At 43.0% G+C, this 20645-nt stretch overlaps 1 protein-coding gene across 1 annotated transcript; it reads left to right on the forward strand.

Moving 5' to 3' along the window:
• Positions 1-815: 815 nt before the first annotated feature.
• adgrd2 (adhesion G protein-coupled receptor D2) lies at positions 816-19110 on the forward strand. The gene is made up of 26 exons (XM_024417238.2): positions 816-1162; positions 1412-1479; positions 1742-1802; positions 1998-2234; positions 2394-3023; positions 4111-4236; positions 4391-4485; positions 4715-5014; positions 5903-6014; positions 7571-7705; positions 8915-9023; positions 9285-9390; positions 9544-9599; positions 9717-9843; positions 9973-10076; positions 10382-10484; positions 10727-10880; positions 11265-11398; positions 11585-11700; positions 13062-13182; positions 13793-13834; positions 13979-14032; positions 14185-14332; positions 16661-16713; positions 16849-16879; positions 17867-19110. The coding sequence occupies exons 2-26, from the start codon at positions 1435-1437 to the stop codon at positions 17872-17874; spliced, it is 3207 nt and encodes a 1068-aa protein (XP_024273006.2). The 5' UTR covers positions 816-1162; positions 1412-1434; the 3' UTR covers positions 17875-19110.
• The last annotated feature ends 1535 nt before the right edge of the window (positions 19111-20645 follow it).

Genomic DNA, 20645 nt, shown 5'->3' on the forward strand with positions numbered 1-20645 from the left:
TGGACGAAATAAGGTTTGGTGGATGCCAGGAAAACTCTACCTGCCCCAATGCATAGTGCCAACTGTAAAGTTTGGTGGAGGAAGAATAATGGTATGAGGAAGGATTTCATGGTTCAGGCTATGCTCCTTAGTTCAAGTGAAAGGAAATATTAACGCTACAGCATACAATGACATTCTAGACAATTCTGTGCTTCCAACTTTGTGGCAACAGTTTGGGAAAGGCCCTTTCTTTTTCAGCATGACTATGCCCCCGTGCACAAAGCAAGGTCCATACGTAAATGGTTTGTCGAGAACTTGACTGGCCTGCACAGAGTCCTGACCTCAACCCCATCGAACAACTTTGGGATGAATTGGAAGGCTGACTGCGAGCCAGGCCTAATCGCCCAACATCAGTTCTCCACCTCACTAATGCGCTTGTCGTTGGATGGAATCAAGTCCCCGCAGCAATGCTCCAACATCTAATGGAAAGCCTTCCCAGAAGAGTAGCAGCAAAGCGGGGACCAACTCCATATTAATGCCCATGATTTTGGAATGAGATGTTTGACGAGCAGGTGTCCATATACTTATCGTCATGTAGCGTACCTTGATGTATACAGTAAATAGCAGAAGCAGCAGCAGACAATCAGAGTGGTGCAGAAATGCTTGCCACCATGCAGGTCTTGATGAAATCTCTGTGCCAAACACTTGGCACTGCTTGCGTAAGTAGGGTTCTTAAAAAAAATGGCCCGATTTGCATGACAAAGCATGCTACTGATTCAAGGGTGCTGAAGAGTGTGGTGGTGGTGTTGGTGCTAGGGAGGGGGGGCTGGCTGAAGGCAGAGGTTGACTGTTGGACAGAAAGGCAACGGACAGATGCTCCTCACAACGCACAGCAGAGACTTCTCCATAGAGACCAGTCAGGCAGGAGATACTGGAGGCTAAAGCGGCTGGACAGTGGATGAACTGACTAGACTGGACAATGATCAGAGCACACGCAGGAAATCAGAATAGTGATCCTCGGTATTTAAGGAGAGTTACAGCAGCCTTGGAGTAGCACTAGGCAGTAAGAGCTGGAGTCGGAGCAGTCTGTTCTCTACGAGTCTACAGTAAGCCCAGTTACACAAATAAGGGGACATCACCTGTTGCAGTGTGGGTCTAGGGTAACTTTGATGTGTGTTATACGGTAAGATAAGTAGCCTATCGCTATTTTATTTGAAGTGGTTCTCTTTGAAATATACACAAAATATAGTATAATATCTATAACACTTCAAATATTGTTTATACAGTATGTTTTTGCACTGTGTTAGTCATTGTATTGTTGAACAGAGGTGTATTGGTCTTTGATATGAATAGAGGCTACAGTATAATCCATTGAAGAAACCTCAGTGTCTCCTGAAAGGCAGAGACCAGTTAGCATTGTGTTTTGTTTCAGCTGTGGAACACTGAGACATAGAGATGACTGGAGCCCTCCTGTCTGGGCTTCTGCTCTGTTGCATAGTGGTAATGTCTATTCCTTTCTTATATATAAAATTATATAATGTGGAATATGAATCCATTCATTGTTTTCAGCGTTTTACTGTAGATATTAATTAATTTATTGGTAGATCTGATATGTTTCATAGGCTAAACACAACTATTCATTTGACTCCATGGTTCTGCTTGTTTCTATACTGAGTTCATTGGATAAGTACATATCAAGGATATTACATGTCTATGCACTAGCCAACAGAATAAAGCAGAGTAAATGTTTCCTCTATTGTAGGTGCTGTGTGAATGTGAGCCAACACAACCGGGGCCAGACAAAGGAGAGATGGACTCAGGTGGTGAGTTCTGGAACTGTCAATCACTTTCAATGTGATGGCAGCAACTCTTACAACCTGATGTATGATGCTAGAATGTCTTTAGGATATCATGTCATTTCCCTGTTGTTTCCATAGAGATTTGCTCAAAGAGATGATAGAGGAGTTCCTGTAAAGTGTGATCCATGCCTATTTGTGGTTTTGTGGTCATAATGACAGAGGGCAGTCTGGTCCATCAAACATCAGACTGGGTGTTCCAGCTGGTCAACGTATCCCTGGACCTCTCCCAGGCAGAGAGCTTCTGCAGCGGCCAGTTCAGCTCCCTCACCACCCTGGGCCAGCCTGAAGATGAGGAGGGAACCCTGGCGCTCCAGAGGCGGGCAGGCCTGCATGGACCCATGTGGGTCAGGGACCCCAACAGACCAATGAGCAGGCCTCTGGCACTAGCCAAACAGTGTGAGTTTAGCAACTACAACACCTATGTCTTGATGCCATATTGCATTAATCTCTTCCACTCTATCAAGTTGTCTATAAATGATGATCGATACCTTGGCATTGTGTTGTGATCAAGGCCAGCATAGAGAGTGATGATCTTCTTCTGTCTCTACCTGTTAGACATGCTCTTCCAAGCCCTGAACTTTCCCAGGGATTCTCAGGAGGGCTACGGTCGTGTCAACATGATGTTCCCGGCCCTGCCAGCGGTGAGCGTGTGTGTCCGCGTGCAGTGGGACCCCCAGTGGGACCAGGTGTCCACCATGTACTCCTACGCCGCACCTGTCTTCACCAATGAGTTCCAACTGCGCGGGCAGGTGGACAGAACAGGACGCATACTGCTGGCGCTCATTGTCCACGGGCAGCACTTCCCCTACAAGGCCTCCTTCCTCAACGATGGGGCCTGGCACCACCTCTGTGTTACTTGGCGCAAGGCTGACGGCCACTGGGCCATTTATGTGGACGGGGAGAGAGGGGCCATGGGCTCCAGGACTAACACCCCCAGGGACATACATGGAGAGGGCATACTTATCCTGGGGCAGGACCAGGACTCATTTGGAGGGAACTTCACTGAACCCTTCGTAGGGAATATCACAGATCTGAATGTCTGGGACACATCCTTGGAGCAGAGGCAGTTCCGTGCCCTGGACGGCTGCTCACCTTTGACCCAGAAAGCTATCTTTACCTGGAGTATTGATAATATGACCCGTCACCCAGTGGTAAAAGAGGTGTCAGCCAATCTGTTCTGCCCAGGTGAGACTGCACCAACACTCACACAACAATGAGAGATCCCTACATAAAATATAGCTGTAATCTGATCTTTATTGGATGTGCTTTTTATCAGTGCTTTTGATTCAAGGTTGATATATTTTTTGTTTGGTTTGATTGTCATCTTAGCAGTTGAATCTTGGCTGTTTAAACTTACTGTCAGCCATTTTGTTTCACATGCCCCTTGTGGTCTCTTGGTCCGAGTTAGGTAGCCTACTTTCCATTGAAGAAGGATTTGTTCACACAAAAAATTCTGAATACATTATTGGGTGGCCTCCAGCAGATTTAAAATCAGAATGTAGGTATTTTGTTTCTTTCACATAGCTTTTTAATTCTGATATGGTACTTTATAGAGCTTTCTATTACAAACCTATTGTCCTTCTTCCAGATCAATCCATAGCTATTACTAATCCAATACTGAGGCAGTGGTGATTGTTCCCAGTCCCCTGTCAGTTGGTTGTTGAATCATTCTGGGTGATCTACCTCAAAAGAGGCCAGTTAAACCAGTGGCTGTCTGCCTGAACACATCCAGTATGTCTGTCTGAGAGAGAGTCATGGGGGAGAGGAAACTGGTTAGCGTGGTTCACTGGCTAACGGCCATGTGGAGGGCAGAGGAGGGGGATTCACACAAGTATGAGGTATGTGCTTTACGAAGAGAAGGGAGCTCTACTCAATAGTGAAAAGCAACAAAACGTTAAACCGTCACGAAAGGGATTCCATTTCTGTAAGTAACAAGTTGACTGGCTTTTTGTTGGCAGCCATTTTCAAACACGGTTAAATTAATTGCAAGTAATTGTCTGTGTTTTTCAAAGGTTGTTGAATATGAATATGAAAATATGATAGTATTTTACTTATACATGTAAATTGCTTTAAAACATGTTATGCTATAGCATGCTACATTAAACCAAATACTTAGAGGACCATGGAGTAAACAAAGGTGTTACAAAATCAAGAGCTCACTTGACGCAAATAAGTCATTTAAATATATTTCCATTAACTTTAGTAGAATAATAAACTGATTATGTAGTTACTGGAGCTGTCTCATGCTGTATGTCTGTGTGTTGTGTTGCAGGGGTCCACAGGCAGAGGGAGATGCAGGGCTGCAGGGCTCTAGAGGGCTGGTCTAGCCAACAGCTCCCCTTGTACAGCTCTGCAGGCTGCTCCACCACACTCCCCTTCATCTGCAGGACCAGCAGGGGTGAGTCAACTACTATCTAGACCGCCAAAAATAGGCCTAGACCATTACTTACGTACTGTAACAAACAGAGCAAACATAGTTTGTGACTAAATAACCTAACAAAACATCAGAGAGGAACCATGGACTGTTTCTGACACATGGCTCTCTGTTACAGAGCGCTATGTTAAGATGAAGGGGTTGAGTGAGTTACAGAGCTCCCATCCCAGTCCCTTCATGAACCTCCTCATGCAGCTCTCCAATGGAACCCAGGTAAAGACTGATTACTATAAATCACTGGTTGCCTGTCAGGATTAGGACATTTATGATTGATCTCTAACTTATTTAACTTGACACAGCAATTTAACTTTGTTCTGTCAGAAAATGAAGTCCAATTTTCTTTGATCTACAATTTTTGATTTCCTCTACATCCTCTGCTCTTTTTGTGTGTTTGTGTGTATTTGTGTGTGTGCGTGCGTGCATGTGTGTGTGTGTTCATCAGGGTGTGGAGGGTGTGATTGGGGAGCAGTCAGGGGGTCAGATGAGCTGGGGTCAGGTGTCCAGTCTGCTCAACATGTCCAGGCAGGCCCTGGAAGACACCAAAGAGGGGCTGCAGCCTAGAGACATGCTGTCCCTGGTCCAACTGCTAGTGCGGGCTGCAGACGTGCCCACAGACATGGCCACGGAGGGGAACCACAGCTGGGCCACCAACAGCGCTGGGGAGCTCAGCCACACCTTCATCACTGTGGCTGACAGCATCATCAGCCAGGACAACGTCCCCAAGTGGCAGGCCATCAAACAGGTATCAATCAATTATTTAAAGTGATTTACGAAGCCCTGTTTACATCAGGTACCAGAGTGGCAGACTACAGCAATGACTGGGAACAGGAGGAGGCAGAGACAAGGTGTTAAGAATGTAGACATGACTACTGGAGTATGATTTTAGCATTTCTCCACTAGAGGACAGTAAGATGAATACTGTGAATGACCGAGAAACTATCAAATGAATGGTTACGCTTGGCTTAATTAGTTAGTGTACATGTACAGAACACATAAGGCTGAATCTTGATAAAGCTTAATTGCACATACACTAAATGTAATCTCCTCTAAATCCATGAATATCTAGTGTAGCAATAAACAGGTCTAATTTATATATTGCTGCAGCACTTTTTCACAGACTATTATGATCTCTGAACAATTCTTATTTAATATCCAACAAAGACGATAGTGAATTTTCTTTAAAGGAAGCAATGTGTGCTTTTATGGTAAACAGACCCATCCAAAACAATTACGTAGAACATGTATACTATATGTCTATGTATCCTAGTGGTAGCCATATGATAAGTGTTCATATTGACGCAGCGCTCGCCTCCCCCACTTCACCCACCTCCCCTCTCCCAGGCCTTTCTACCCTTCAAGGTCACAGCAGCACAGCACAGCCAGACTGAATGTATTAGAGCAGCTAGAGGACTGAAACACTGTGGCTTTCCTCACCCACGTAGCACTGCTTCACTCACAGTGTCTGCTCTTCTCCAATAACTACAGCCAGGAGTCTCTTGACCAGCTGACCAAACTCTGTGTCCTAGTTATAGGCTTAATATCCTGGTCAGGTCACGTGGTCAGGGCCCTACCAATGACCAGTATGTTGCTATAATGAACCCCATACCCTTATCCCTGCCCCGTGCCCCAGGTGGTGAGTGGACCGATGACTGTGGTCAGGAGTATTGACCGCATGGTGACCAGTCTGAGCACTCGGCTGATGGCAGAAACCGACCATCTGCTCATTCACAGCTCCAGCATCAGTAAGTCACTTAGTACAGTACATTCTCTAGACTGTTACAGTGTGTTCTGTGTGCTTCTGAAAGGCTGAGAGAATGGGCAGACATACTACACAAAGCAAGATAGAAACAATAACATCTTCCAGTGGCTAATTCAGAATTAGCCACTTAACATTTTTATTGGTTCGATATTGCTTTGTGTACCCACATGAAAAAAGACTAAAGTATACTATAGAATATTACAGTACTTACTATAGAATTCTGTAGTAAACTTAGTATACTGTAGAATACTATACTAATTAGTACATACTGTACCCTGCCCATTCCCCACCCCATAATCTCAATTTGTGCCACCCATAAGTGAGAAACCTACATGCCAAGTATAGACCATATATTGTGTTACCTACAGGTTATAGAAAAGAGCAGAAGCTCTGAACTATCTGCTCAGACCCCACTCCTACCTACCTACAGTACCAGCCTACCTACAGGTTCTGGACATGTTGCTCTTTTAGTATTTTCCAGTAGGTTTCCTGAAGGACAAAGCCTGTACTTCTATGTCAAAGATAATAAAACAAAAACACTATAGTAAATACTACAGTCATGTCAGTAGAAACACTACAGTAAATAACACACTATAGTACAATCTGCGAAAACACCACATGAATTATTATATTATATACTACAGTTTTCCTTTACTACATTATTTATACTATAGTGAAGAGTAAATACGACAGTATGCTACAGTAAATACTTTTTGCTGACTTTAGTTTGCAGAAATGCTACAGTGAATACTACAGTAAAGTCCACAAAACCACTACAGTGAATACTGTAGTAGTTATAGCATAGTATACTTAAGCAATAAGGCACGAGGGGGTGTGGTATATGGCCAATATATCACAGCTAAGGTCTGTTCTAATGTAGGCAACGCGGAGTGCCTGGATACAGCCCTTAGCCGTGGTATATTGGCCATATACCACAAACCCCCGAGGTGCCTTATTGCTATTATAAACTGGTTACCAATATAATTAGAATAGTCCAAATAAATGTTTTGTCATACCCATGGTATACAGTCTGATATACCATGGCAGTCAGCCAATCAGCATTCAGGGTTCGACCCACCCAGTTTATAATATAGTATTTTTTCATGTGGGTAATGCATCTACTGCTATTCAGAGAAACCTGGACCTCTTTGGATCCCGCCACATGAGCTTCATACTTGTTCTTTCCTTTGTTCTTCTAGACCTACTATAGCCTAACACAGGCATCTTGCTACAATACAATGTAATTTACCAACCGCTATGGAGCACTTAGCTGTTCCTCTTACTATAATACAAAAAGGACAGCTAGGCCTGCCCAATACACTATGTATGTTCCTTATACCACCTTTAATGACAACCTTCCTATCCACAGTGAACCTGTCTTCATCAGGTCACATGTAGGAGCATACAGTGTACAGGCCTTTCTGTCCTTTGCATGTTTACTCATTAGCACTTTTTGTAGGATGTGCTGCTGTGACTACAACCCTTTCTCTTCCTATAGTTAATTCCACTGAGAATAGTTATTTACTGTATGCCATTCAGAGCTGGAGGTCCAGCAGCAGAGTCTGGGAGAGGAATCCAGTGGGTCTAAGTTCTGTGGGCCAGTGGTGGACAGCAACACCAACATAGACTGCATCTCAGTCCCCACACAGAACATGCAGGATCTCCATGACAACGGTGAGAGACATCCCTGAGAGCGCTGTACTGTCTGTAACTGTGCTGTATGTCTGTAGCTGTACTGTGTCTAGATGAGAATATGCACTCCTTCAATCATAGCCAGCCGACTACTTTACAGTCTCAACCATGCATTCCTCTAACAGTAAGAACACCTACAGTAGTAAAGCAGGATGTTAAAATACATTCCAAGAATTTATCAAGTACTGTTTGAACACTGAGTGTGCAAAGCATGAAGAACACACTCCTCATATTGAGTTGCAAGTTGCACCCCCCGTGTTTGCCCCCAGTACAGCCTTTCGTGTTGAAAGCGTTCCACAGGGATGCTGGCCCATGTTGACTCCAATGCTTCCCACAGTTGTGTCAAGTTGGCTGGATGTCCTTTGGGTTGGTGGACCATTCTTGATTTGCACAAGAAACTGTTGTGCGTGAAAAACCCAGCAGTGTTGCAGTTCTTGACACACACCAGTGTGCCCGGCACCTACTACCATACCCCGTTCAATAGCACTTAAATCCTTTGTCTTGCCCATTCACCCTCTGAATGAACGAATGGCACACATACACAATCTTAGTTGTCTCAAGGCTTAAAAATCCTTCTTTAACCTGTCTCCTCCCCTTCATCTACACTGATTGAAGTGGATTTAACAGATGACATCAATAAGGGATCATAGCTTCCACCTGGATTCACCTGGTCAGTCTATGACATGGAAAGAGCAGGTGTTCTTAGTGTATGTACTAGTACACACTTGTCAATGCATGGTACAGACATTATGTTTTCATCCATTCATAGTACCACTTGACTTCATACAACTATTCACAATCTATATTAGCTGGTTATTGTGAGACATAATATTGCTCTGTTTCCACTTTGTGCTGCATTGTTAAACTGTCTAGTGTTCTTAGAAGTGTTGTTTATGTGGATGTTGTTGATTATGTGGATGTTGATGTTTATGTGGATGTTGATGTTGTTTATGTGGATGTTGATGTTGTTTATGTGGATATTGATGTTGTTGTTTGTGTGGATGTTGTTGTGGATGTTGATATTGTTGTTTATTATGTGGATGTATGTTTATGTGGAAGTTGATGTTTTTGTTTATGTGGATGTTGATGTTGTTGTTTATGTGGATGTTGATGTCGTTGTTTATGTGGATGTTGATGTTTTTGTGGAAGTTGATGTTGTTGTTTATGTGGATGTGGATGTTGTATGAGCAGGCTTCCAGATGGTGACTGTGGTAAACACGTGGTACAGTTCCCTGCGGCCTCTCTTCAACTCAGAGGAGAACATCACCATGTTTCCCATCGTCACCGATGGCATCCAGAGGTAGGGAAGACGAGAACTCTGAACTGTTTTAGGCCATGGTGACACTGAGTAGGCACAAAATGTGAAGAAATCATTTGAAACAGGACAATACCTTTTTTCATGAATTACTGTAGATATGAATCAGTCCATTAAGAACATTACTTTTCATTTTCCAGTAAGACTTTTTTTTTCCATTAGTGCCTACTGAGCATAAGCCAGTGTTGATATCCAGCCTTATGTGTGACTGTCCCTATACGGCCGGTGCTTCGCTATGTGTGTCAGGTACCTGGGCACCATCCTGGGCTCTTCTGTCATCTCTACTACAGTCCTGATTGACGGACAGCCTGTCAGCATGGCTGTACGCTTCCAGCTCCAACACAGAGCTCAGGTTAGTCTCACACTCACATGGAACACATTCCTCTATACACTATATACCTCTGCCTCACTCACAGAGAATATGATATATGCCCCTTGTTCTCCTCCATACGTCTGTCCTTTACTGTAAGTGTGAAAGGATGTCCTGTTCCATTGATTCCTTTAGAATCCTGTAGGGACCGTGTATGACCCAGTCTGTGCATTCTGGGACTTTGATCTGATGTAAGTATAATGACAGCAAATATTCTGCCATTACATCAATAGAAATCAGTGTTTGAATCATTAGTGTAAAGGTTACCGTACATTGCGATGAAAGTGTACACTGTTGTCCCTCTCTAGGCCAGAGGCAGGGGGGTGGTGGTCTACTAGAGGATGTGAGGTCATCTCTAAACAATACGACTCCACTGTCTGCTTCTGCAACCACACCACCAACTTTGCCCTGCTGATGCAAGTCTATGAAGTCCAGGTAAAGGTCCATTCTATCCTCCACAAGTCCTCACATTCCACATTGTGAAATAGTGCACTCAATAGAGAATAGTCAACAGACACTTATAGTCAGTTTAGTCTCTGATAAATACATATGTGTGTGTGTCAGAGGAGTCCAGAGAATGAAAAAGCCCTCCAGGTGATGACGTTCATTGGCTGTGGAGTGTCCCTGTGTGGCCTACTCTTCACCTTCATCCTCTTCATTGCTTTAGGGTGAGTGGTGCTCTGCTCCAGGGAATAATCTACTAGCATGTGAAGGGTACAAGACATGTGTTTGTTTGAATGATTAGCTCTGTCTGTACAATATGTCTTCTTTACCATGCTGAGCAGACCTATTGCTGCTGTGTTTAGTATTTATGTATGATTACTGACTCACAGACGAGCTGCATGTTGGTCTGACCTTGATCATCTCTCTGTGTCTGTCTCCCCTCTCCCCTCTCCCCTCTCCCCTCTCCCCTCTCCCCTCTCCCCTCTCCCCTCTCCCCTCTCCCCTCTGGCGTGGTGTGGTGTGGGTTCAGAGTTCCTAAGTCTGACCGCACCACTGTCCATAAGAACCTGATCGTGGCTCTGGGAATAGCTGAGCTGCTGCTAATGTGCAGTGACTGGGCCTCTGCTAACGAGGTGGGACTCTTTACGTACAGTAGCTCTGTCTGTCTTCAAACATCTCATTCGCTGTATGGTTATGGGTACTATGAACTAGAGGAGGGCATAGGGTCAGAAATCCATGTGCCTGTAGGCTTTTATCTGCTTTTGTCATTGAAAGTATGATAGGACTCCCTTCTCTTCTCTAGACCACGGTTCTATATGTGTGTTACTTAAATGGCTGACAAGTGTGTCAATGCTTTGTCCCTCCTGTCCACTAGGGGGCGTGTCTGGTGGTGACGGCCCTGCTGCACTTTTTCTTCATGGCCTCCTTCTCCTGGATGCTGGTGGAGGGGCTGCTGCTGTGGAGTAAGGTGGTGTCTGTCAACATCAGCGAGGACCGGAGGATGAAGATGTACTATTCCATCGGCTGGGGTAAAACCCACTACAGCAATAACACTGATACACTCCACACAGGACTCATCCAGTCACACAAGACACTGGCCTATATCCTACAAGCCCAGTTTGTGCACAATGCTGTCTGGAACACAACTCATCTAGACCAAAGGCTGTGTTCCTACTGACCACATTGGAAGAGTGTATTTATTCAAATAGCTAAACACACTCATGATGCTGTGTTATAAGATGCTCATCTATAGGCCAGCTGTCTGAGGTGTTCACTTTTTTCAGAATAAATAGAACGGTTGGTGAATGATGTCTACTGCAGTGCATGTAACACAGCAATGTCAACTCTCTTCATTAAAGACATTCCTGTGTTATATTCCTTTAAAAAATCATATTGTTGCTTTCTTTTTGCAGGTCTACCTGTTGTGATTGTTGGTGTAACCTTGACGATATCCTTGGACAAGTACAAAGCAGACAATCACTGCTGGCTCAATGTGGAGACTGATATGATTTGGGCTTTTGTGGGACCTGTTCTATTTATCTTGGTTGTATGTAGCTTTGCTTTACTTGTGTTACTTCACTTTACTGTGTGTGTGTGCATTTGCATGTGTGTGTGTGTGTGTGCATTTGTGTGTGTGTGCTCACCTGTGATGATTATTCATGTGTGATACATGTGTCATGCAGCAACAATATGGCATGTCCATCAGTTGTTCTAAGACTTTGTGTACTCCTAGGTCAATGCAGTGGTGCTTTGCCGGGTAGTCATAGTGACAGTGTCCAGCGCTCGTCGTCGCGCAAAGATGCTCACTCCCAGTTCGGCATCTAAACTCCATACCTTCGACCTGACCTGGTGAGTCACCACACTATAGCTCTCTCTCTCTCTCTCTCTCTCTCTCTCTCTCTCTGTCTCTCTCCGTCTGTCTCTCTGTCTCTCTCTGTCTGTCTCTCTCTTTCTTCATCTCTCTCTTTCTCTCGCTCTCTCTCTCTCATTCAATCTCTCTCTCATTCAGTCTCTCATCCTCTTTCCCTGACTCTCCTGCTCTCTTACGCACATGCAAACCTAGGACACATACATTGTATTTTGATTCTGAAACCCAACATCCAACACTTGGTGGCTTTTCATGGTATGTTTTATACGTGCGATACAACGAGACAGAGAGCTGTCAGAGGAATTTTCCTTTGAAGCACAATCTGTGGAATAGGTGATTTTCAAATCCACAAGTGACTGATCCACACAGCCAAACTTAACGGACCTAAACACAGAGACTGTAACTGCATGAGAATGATGTAGTTTGAGTCTGAAGTAGTGGGAGTTGTTAGAGGTCTTATCAGCCTAACACCTGGTCCTAGAGAGACGGAGAGGCAGACTGTGTGGGTGTGTTGGTCTGTGTGCTTTTCACTGAGCTCATTGTCTGGTCAATGTGGACTCTAAAACAGGGACCAGGGCATAGGGTTCAGTCCTGTCCCAATATAGACAGGGTCTAAACATGCCATACTCATATTTAGCTGCCTACATGCAGAGACAAGACAAATAAAACAATGATATTGTGCACACTGCACATCTATGAACACCAAGACAGTATTTCATTGAGATATTTATTTTCAATCATCACCTCTTCATTTCCTTGTAAAGAGAGTGAAGGAGTAAGCAAGCCATCTCTGCCCCCTCCGAAGTCTATCTGTTCCCCTAAGAATGTCATGAGATGTCACAGGTTTGGAAAAAAGACTCAATTGAGAAAAAAGGAAAGGAAGAAGAGGAATTGCTCACTTTGTCCTTGTAGACAGAGTTCAACGTGAACTCAATCTCCTGGCCCAGGTGCAGCAGGACGACAACAAATCAGAGACACAGAGCATACATGATAGTAATGTAATGTGATTATTATGATTTTTACTCATTTCAATTGAATACACTCGCATCAAGTATAGCTGTGGTTGTCAAATAACTACATTTTGTGTGTGTGTGTGTGTGTGTGTGTGTGTGTGTGTGTGTGTGTGTGTGTGTGTGTGTGTGTGTGTGTGTGTGTGTGTGTGTGTGTGTGTGTGTGTGTGTGTGTGTGTGTGTGTGTGTGTGTGTGTGTGTGTGTGTGTGTGTGTGTGTGTGTGTGTGTGTGACAATAGCTAGACCTCATAATGGACATCTATTCAGCATCAGCTGAATCCTGCCAGGAGAGTGTGGGTGTGTGTACTATACTGACAGTCTGACGTCTGCAGGGCTGTGACGCGACCAGTCCTTATTCTACTGCCAGTGCTAGGCCTTACCTGGCTGTGTGGAGTCCTGGTGCACCTATCCATGATGGTGGCCTATGTCTTCATCGCTCTCAATGCTTTCCAGGTGAGCAAAGCCATTCTTTCAAGGATCATTGTCTGTAAAAGTTTGTAGAAAGCGAGCGAGAGAGAGAGATGGGCTAGATAAGCCGATTGGTGGGCCGCGGGAGCAGTGTAGTGTGTGGGAAAGGGTGGCTCAGTCTGCACCTTTGAAGGACAGGTCATGGCAGGGCTCAAGGCTGGCCCCTCGCCAGATTCAACTCCACCTCTCTTCCCATCACACTCCTGATAAGACCTATAAATCAAATGGGGGTACTCTGCACTTCCCCTCTATTTTTCTCTTTCTACCTCTACCTCTCTTTCGCTATCTGTCTCTGTGCGGTCTCTCTCTCTCTCTCTCTCTCTCTCTCTCTCTCTCTCTCTCTCTCTCTCTCTCTCTCTCTCTCTCTCTCTCTCATATAAGCTTCCTGCATGGTTGTTAATTCATGTGAATGAGCTGGCCATGGCCCCGGAGTAACCCTCAGAGAGCTGCTAGTTCATTTAGATTTATTGTGAGGCTTCATCCGGAGAAAGGGGAGGTAAACCTCATCATCCTCAAACTATACGTAGGTTGTTGAAGGGTGCATAGAAATAACTCACTATATTGTACATTGTCTTCTGTCTTTTCCTTCCTGTAGGGCCTGTACATATTCCTGGTGTATGCGGTTTACAATAGTGAGGTATGTTTTCTAAGAACTCTGTTTCAGCGGGGCTTCTCTCTCTCAGAATGCAGTTGTCTATCTGTGGCATGCCAACCATTTGACAATGCCAAACACGTTAGTGGCAGTACTGAGTACTGAGGGTATTGTCTGCTTTTCTTAAAGGTGAGGAATGCCATAAAGAGGATCAAAGAGAAGAGGAAAGCCTTGTCTTTCACGGTGAGCCAAAAAGCATACAGCGACATCCGTACTAACATTTTGATTATTCTCAACCTGGAGAAAAACATTATGCTGATTCAGGGTGAACATGCATTGAATACACAATCAGACAGCGTCATGTAAACTTCTCAATGCAATCTCATTGGTTGTAGAACTGTTCCCAGCCAATCAGCTTTCTGCCGTCCCAGAGGGGTCCAGCCCAGACGTGGACCCACAGTCTGCCACCTCCCTCCAGCCCAGAGACCAGCGACATCTCAGGCCCCGGCAGCACCACCTCCACCTCACTGGTCATCAAGAGAGGTAGGAGAGGCTGGCCAGAGTGGGGTGGGTGGCTCTGGGGTTGGAGTGAGGATTGGGGCTGTGGAGGGTTGGGGTGGGTCAGGTTGTCTGGTTTTGGGTAGGCTGGGTTGGGTTGGGTTAGGGTTGGGTAGTGGTGGGTTGTGGTGCAAGGAGTCATGCAGTCTGGATATTACACTTAGGTGTTCAACATACCTGACATGAATGCCATTAAAGGCATTAAAGGAAAGTTTACCCAAAACTCTCAAATGATTCCATACATTGAAACTAGTTTAGTTTGGAGTTTGCCCTCTCCCCCTCTCTCTCCCTGTAGCGCTGTACTGAAACAGCTGCAAATATGGGTCACATGACTTGTGACTCGCGCTGGATGCAGGCCTCACTCTACTCCGTTGCCAGTGAATTCATTATTCAGAAATGTGTTATTTTATTGAAAGCGTACTGCCGAATTAGCTATTTTTGTCAAAAGTTCTATCGGTTTTGAGTCAGGAAAGTTGTATATTTCAACCTAAAATATTTGCGATTATTTTATATTATTATCTTATCTAGCCGACTGCCACAGCAGCGGTGATGTCTAACAACTGCGCACGTGCGTCCTCATGGGGTAGACTGTGCTATGTAAAAACGTCACAATATACCCTTATATGGAGCTTGACGTCACAAATTCAATTCTTTAAGGGGTGAGAAAGAACCTGGTGCGAAAGTTAATAGTTAGAAAAATCATAGGTAAAGTTAGTTACATGAAGTGGAAAAAGACATGGCAGCAAGAGCAAGCTGATGTCCGGTCCCTGACTGCACTTTATAGTAAATCAAGGGAAGAAGCCACCAAATGTCACGGTGTTCTGATAAAAGATATGGAGTGATGCAGAAGAAGGTTAATAGCAATTCAAATTAGTAAACACAATATAAATACTCCTGCAGCCAACCTTGCATTGCTACATGTGTGTAGCAAGCACTTCAGTGGGGATGTATATGATAAGATATGCAATCTGAAATTATGGGGACAAGAAACTGAAGGATACTAAAAGATACAGCTGTTGCCACTATGTTTCCATGGACTGGATATGGCGCAGAGCCAAAATACAAAGGCGCATTTGAGAAGAGAAGGCGACAACGCAAGCTTTTGGAGGTAGGTAGACTAGCCTGTCCGAAGTGTTCTTATTGTGTTATTGCTATTGCATCATTTCATGTAGACATATAGACCTGGGTTCTCTACAGGTTAGAATATGTATTTATGACAGGGAGGGTTGAGAAACAATAGACCTAAAATGACCTTACATTGCAGAGTAGAATATCCCAAACATATTTTGATAAATAAACATATGATATATAGTGTTTTGGGATAATGTATAACCCACTAACGGTCTTGCTCATAGAGGTTTATTATGAGCGGTGATGCAATAAAGTAAAGTTTAGCTACTAGTTAGATAACTCTCCATTTGGCACAGCTGAAACAGATTTATGCTCCAATTTGTTTTTTTGAATACATTTTTTTTTCAGGACACCAGAGTTTATGAGGGCAGCAAAATCCCTCTGGTCACAAAAGCAAACCAACTGCTTCTCATCATCATTATGTTCCTCCATTTCTGTAAGAATTGTAGTCATTTATTCGAATTCTCTCTGCAGCACAAACCTTCTTTATTTGCAGCATTGGAGCGAAATTGCCACAACTGCAACACCGTCTGTGTTGATCCTGGAGATGGGTTGGGGCTGTGATCCAGCTACTGCTGCAATTTGCCTCAATTCTCCGTCCGAATACTCAGGCGACGACACCATCAGCACCCCTCCAGTAGCTTTTTTTTGGTCGTCAGACATTTTTGGAGGTTGTCGTTTACTTTGTATAACTAATGTCTAACGTAGTCTTCACTTCACTGTCCTTACAAAAACCTGTCTCTGTGATTACGGCACCCATCTCCACTGCTGTGTCAGACGGATATATCAAATTATGATGTCAAATAATCACTAATGTTTTGGGTGGAAAAGTACACATTTCCTGATTCAAAACCGATGATGCTATTGACAAAAATAGCTAAATCCGCAGTACGTTTTCAATAATACAATGAATTTCTCCACAATTTGCAGATTTCTGTATCATGAATTCATTGGCAACAGCACAAAGCGAGGCCTGCACCCAGCAACTTCACCAGTCAGATGAACTGCTTTTGCAGCTGTTTCAAGTACAGCACCACAGGGAGAGAGAGGGGGAGAGGGCAAACTCCACTGAACTAGTTTCAAAGTATGGAATCACTTGGATTCATGATTTTGGGTAAACTTCTCCTTTCGTACCAGGTGAATAAATGCATCTATGTGAGATTTTGCCTTTTTGTCTTTCAGAGAGTTTTGGAAAAGAAAGTAGTTTCTCCTTGAAACCTGCATCAGGAAACCAGGTATGTTTGGTATTATGCATCTATAGAGACTCTATCCTCTCATTTGGCCTACCATCACTCCTAAATGGTTCATTGTGTATTTGACGAATTCTGAACCATCTCCCAGACATCAACACGTCTGTTTTACTTTACCAGGTGGTTCAACTGACTGCTTTCAAGCCCTCAGGTATTTTCACCATTTCCTAGGCAGCTGAATCTGACTTTCATTTAATCTTGCTTTATTAAAAATAATGTGGCTGGCACACATACAATAAGGAACCAGGTTACATTGTCTACTGACAATTTGGTCATCATTTAATCCCCTTCTGTTAGTATCTATATTTTCTTCAGATTTAAATTATTTTTGATTGGACAATTATTTTGACTACATGTAATAACATCAGGTGTGTGTTTTGTAAACATATTGGCAGCTCTTTTTTGGTTTTTGAAGTGGGCCAGGTCATTTCACCATGTCGAGAGCCTGGAACTATAAGGTTCTGTCTGCAAAAAAGAGGATTCTGAGAAAATTGGCTTTAAAGTTCTGAATCCTAATCGGTTTGAATGGTGTCAGCAATTTTTATTGTGTATTCTTTTGAACATAGCAACATGAATTGGGTATCTAGAGTACTATATGAGTTGTGAACACTGAACAGAACAAGGCTATATCAATAACTACATTTTGACAAAAAATGCAGATGGAACATTATAGTGTCAATCTAATCATCAGAAAGGAGAGAGGTGAAAGTTTGTCCTTTGATTTGCTGAATGTTTTCTCTTTTATGGCAAACACCTGATCGGTGGTGTGTGAGTGGCACTTGGGGTCCGATGTTGACAGTCAGAACAATAGGAAACATAATTTTCCTCAGTAGTTAGACAATCAGGCCGCTCATCCACTCAAACACCTGCTCCCACAGCTTGACTGTGTCACACGCATGTATGCACACACACACATACGCATTCACGCGCACACACATAGACAAACAGACACACACACACACCCAGGCACGCACCCACACACACTCAATCCACCCAATATGTTGTGTTGGGGCAATAGTGAAGGTTTTACAAGGTCTGGTCTGGAGTTTTCTTTTTTGCAAAGAAAGAATAATCTATTATATTGGACATAATGTGTTGATAGAATAATACATTTTGTGTTACTTTTCTGTTACAACAGGCTGCTGATGGAATGTTTGGAATTGGACACAAAGGCACATTTATCATACAACCTGGTGGGAAGAAAGCGGAATTGCACAGTGAATACCACAAACAGATACACACAATAGATGCATCCTCTCTCATACAAATATTGTAGATGATGTAAATAGACACACACTCAAAAACTGCACGTATAGAATACACACACACACACACACACACACACACACACACACACACACACATATATATATATATATACACCCCACATACAGAATGAAAGACTCAAAGATGTGCACACACACACACACACAGAGCGTGTGAAGCAGGAAGCGTTTTTTTTAGGGCGACAGCTCCTCCTCCACCACAGTGTCCCATTCCCAGGGTCAGAAACCATCTGCTGTTTAGGAAATCGCTGTTCCAGAGAGGCAACACAACATTTGTCGTGTGCATACAGACCTCAGTTTCATTCTCTTTTGCTGAGTGGCTTATCACACCTTCAGTCTTTTTTTTACAGTCATCTTTTTGTGTATGTGTCGTTTTGGTTTTTACAGACATAACTAGACAGTAGACGTTACGGTTTTTACAGACATAACTAGACAGTAGACGTTACTGTTTTTACAGACGTAACTAGACAGTAGACGTTACGGTTTTTACAGACATAACTAGACAGTAGACGTTACTGTTTTTACAGACATAACTAAACAGTAGATGTTACTGTTTTTACAGACATAACTAGACAGTAGACGTTACTGTTTTTACAGACATAACTAGACAGTAGACGTTACTGTTTTTACAGACATAACTAAATAGTAGACGTTACTGTTTTTACAGACGTAACTAGACAGTAGACGTTACTGTTTTTACAGACATAACTAGACAGTAGACGTTACTGTTTTTACAGACATAACTAGACAGTAGACGTTACTGTTTTTACAGACATAACTAGACAGTAGACGTTACTGTTTTTACAGACATAACTAGACAGTAGACGTTACTGTTTTTACAGACATAACTAGACAGTAGACATGACTGTTTTTACAGACATAACTAGGCAGTAGACATGACTGTTTTTACAGACATAACTAGACAGTAGACATTACTGTTTTTACAGACATAACTAGACAGTAGACATGACTGTTTTTACAGACATAACTAGACAGTAGACTTTACTGTTTTTACAGACATAACTAGACAGTAGATGTTACTGTTTTTACAGACATAACTAGACAGTAGACATTACTGTTTTTACAGACATAACTAGGCAGTAGACATGACTGTTTTTACAGACATAACTAGACAGTAGACATGACTGTTTTTACAGACATAACTAAACAGTAGACGTTACTGTTTTTACAGACATAACTAGACAGTAGACATGACTGTTTTTACAGACATAACTAGACAGTAGACATGACTGTTTTTACAGACATAACTAGACAGTAGACATGACTGTTTTTACAGACATAACTAGACAGTAGACATGACTGTTTTTACAGACATAACTAGACAGTAGACATGACTGTTTTTACAGACATAACTAGACAGTAGACATGACTGTTTTTACAGACATAACTAGACAGTAGACATGACTGTTTTTACAGACATAACTAGACAGTAGACATGACTGTTTTTACAGACATAACTAGACAGTAGACATGACTGTTTTTACAGACATAACTAGACAGTAGACATGACTGTTTTTACAGACATAGACATAACTAGACAGTAGACATGACTGTTTTTAGACATAACTACAGTAGACATGACTGTTTTTACAGACATAACTAAACAGTAGACATGACTGTTTTTACAGACATAACTAGACAGTAGACATGACTGTTTTTACAGACATAACTAGACAGTAGACATGACTGTTTTTACAGACATAACTAAACAGTAGACATCACTGTAAACACTGGAAACTTTGAATCAAGGATTAAAGGCCTATACTACTGTAAGATATTATATGACCAGACAACAAGATTGTGTTGTCAGTGTGAGAACGTGGATAGTAGGATGACAGATCCTCTCATAGATCAACAGCATTATATAGTAGAGATATGCTGCTAACTCACTGTGCACTGTCTGGGCAGCTCATAAAGAGACTTTAAGAAGCCTATCACCTGTTGTACAGTACTGTATCACCAACCAACCACTATGTGTATTGGAGGTTGTGCTAGCTGCAGCTTGGCTATCTCCCCAAGCTTTTCCTCCCTCCCCTGCCCTGGCCTATCCTGCCTTACAACAAGTAACAGAAATCCTGGCCTCTCCCTATCTCCACTGCAGGAAGGTGCACTCTGAACCGAGACACATTATTCAGTACAACTCAAATGATCACATGAAACTCTTTATTGTCCCAATAGAAGAATATGCTGGGCAAATATAATGTACATTGTCGTTTGATATAATTGTATTTCTATACATATATTGTTATGAGAAGGGGGAAGGTTATTGTTAGGACATAGACAAACACACAACCACACACTTCCACACCTCATCCCCAGGGGGCAGCAACAACCTGGTTCAAATGCTTAGCCAGGAAGTCTTGTGGAGCCTTATGAAGTGTTGATTGGGCACAGGTGCAAGGAAATGAGATTGAGACAGCTATTAGAGCCGTTAGGCTGAAGTTTTTTCTTGGTAACCATGTGAGCTCTTGGTTTTGTTTAAAATCTTTTGCTTGGGAATGTTTTTAGTTTTTTGCATATATTTATTTTTGTCACCTCTGAACAATCAAATATCTGCTTGGACTGGCTAACCAAGAGGTCATGGAGGAGCTGGCCCTAGACCAAAGGTAA

The sequence above is a fragment of the Oncorhynchus tshawytscha genome, linkage group LG04 (assembly GCF_018296145.1).
Source record: "Oncorhynchus tshawytscha isolate Ot180627B linkage group LG04, Otsh_v2.0, whole genome shotgun sequence".
In the NCBI taxonomy this organism is placed as follows: Eukaryota; Metazoa; Chordata; class Actinopteri; order Salmoniformes; family Salmonidae; genus Oncorhynchus; species Oncorhynchus tshawytscha.

Bases quoted from the DNA above. Each gene is read 5' to 3' on its own strand.
- adgrd2 (XM_024417238.2), top strand. From the start codon at position 1,435: ATGACTGGAGCCCTCCTGTCTGGGCTTCTGCTCTGTTGCATAGTG. The intron at 1,803-1,997 runs GTGAGTTCTGGA...TCATAATGACAG, and splicing joins AGGAGAGATGGACTCAGGTG to AGGGCAGTCTGGTCCATCAA. The intron at 10,881-11,264 runs GTAAAACCCACT...TTCTTTTTGCAG, and splicing joins GTACTATTCCATCGGCTGGG to GTCTACCTGTTGTGATTGTT.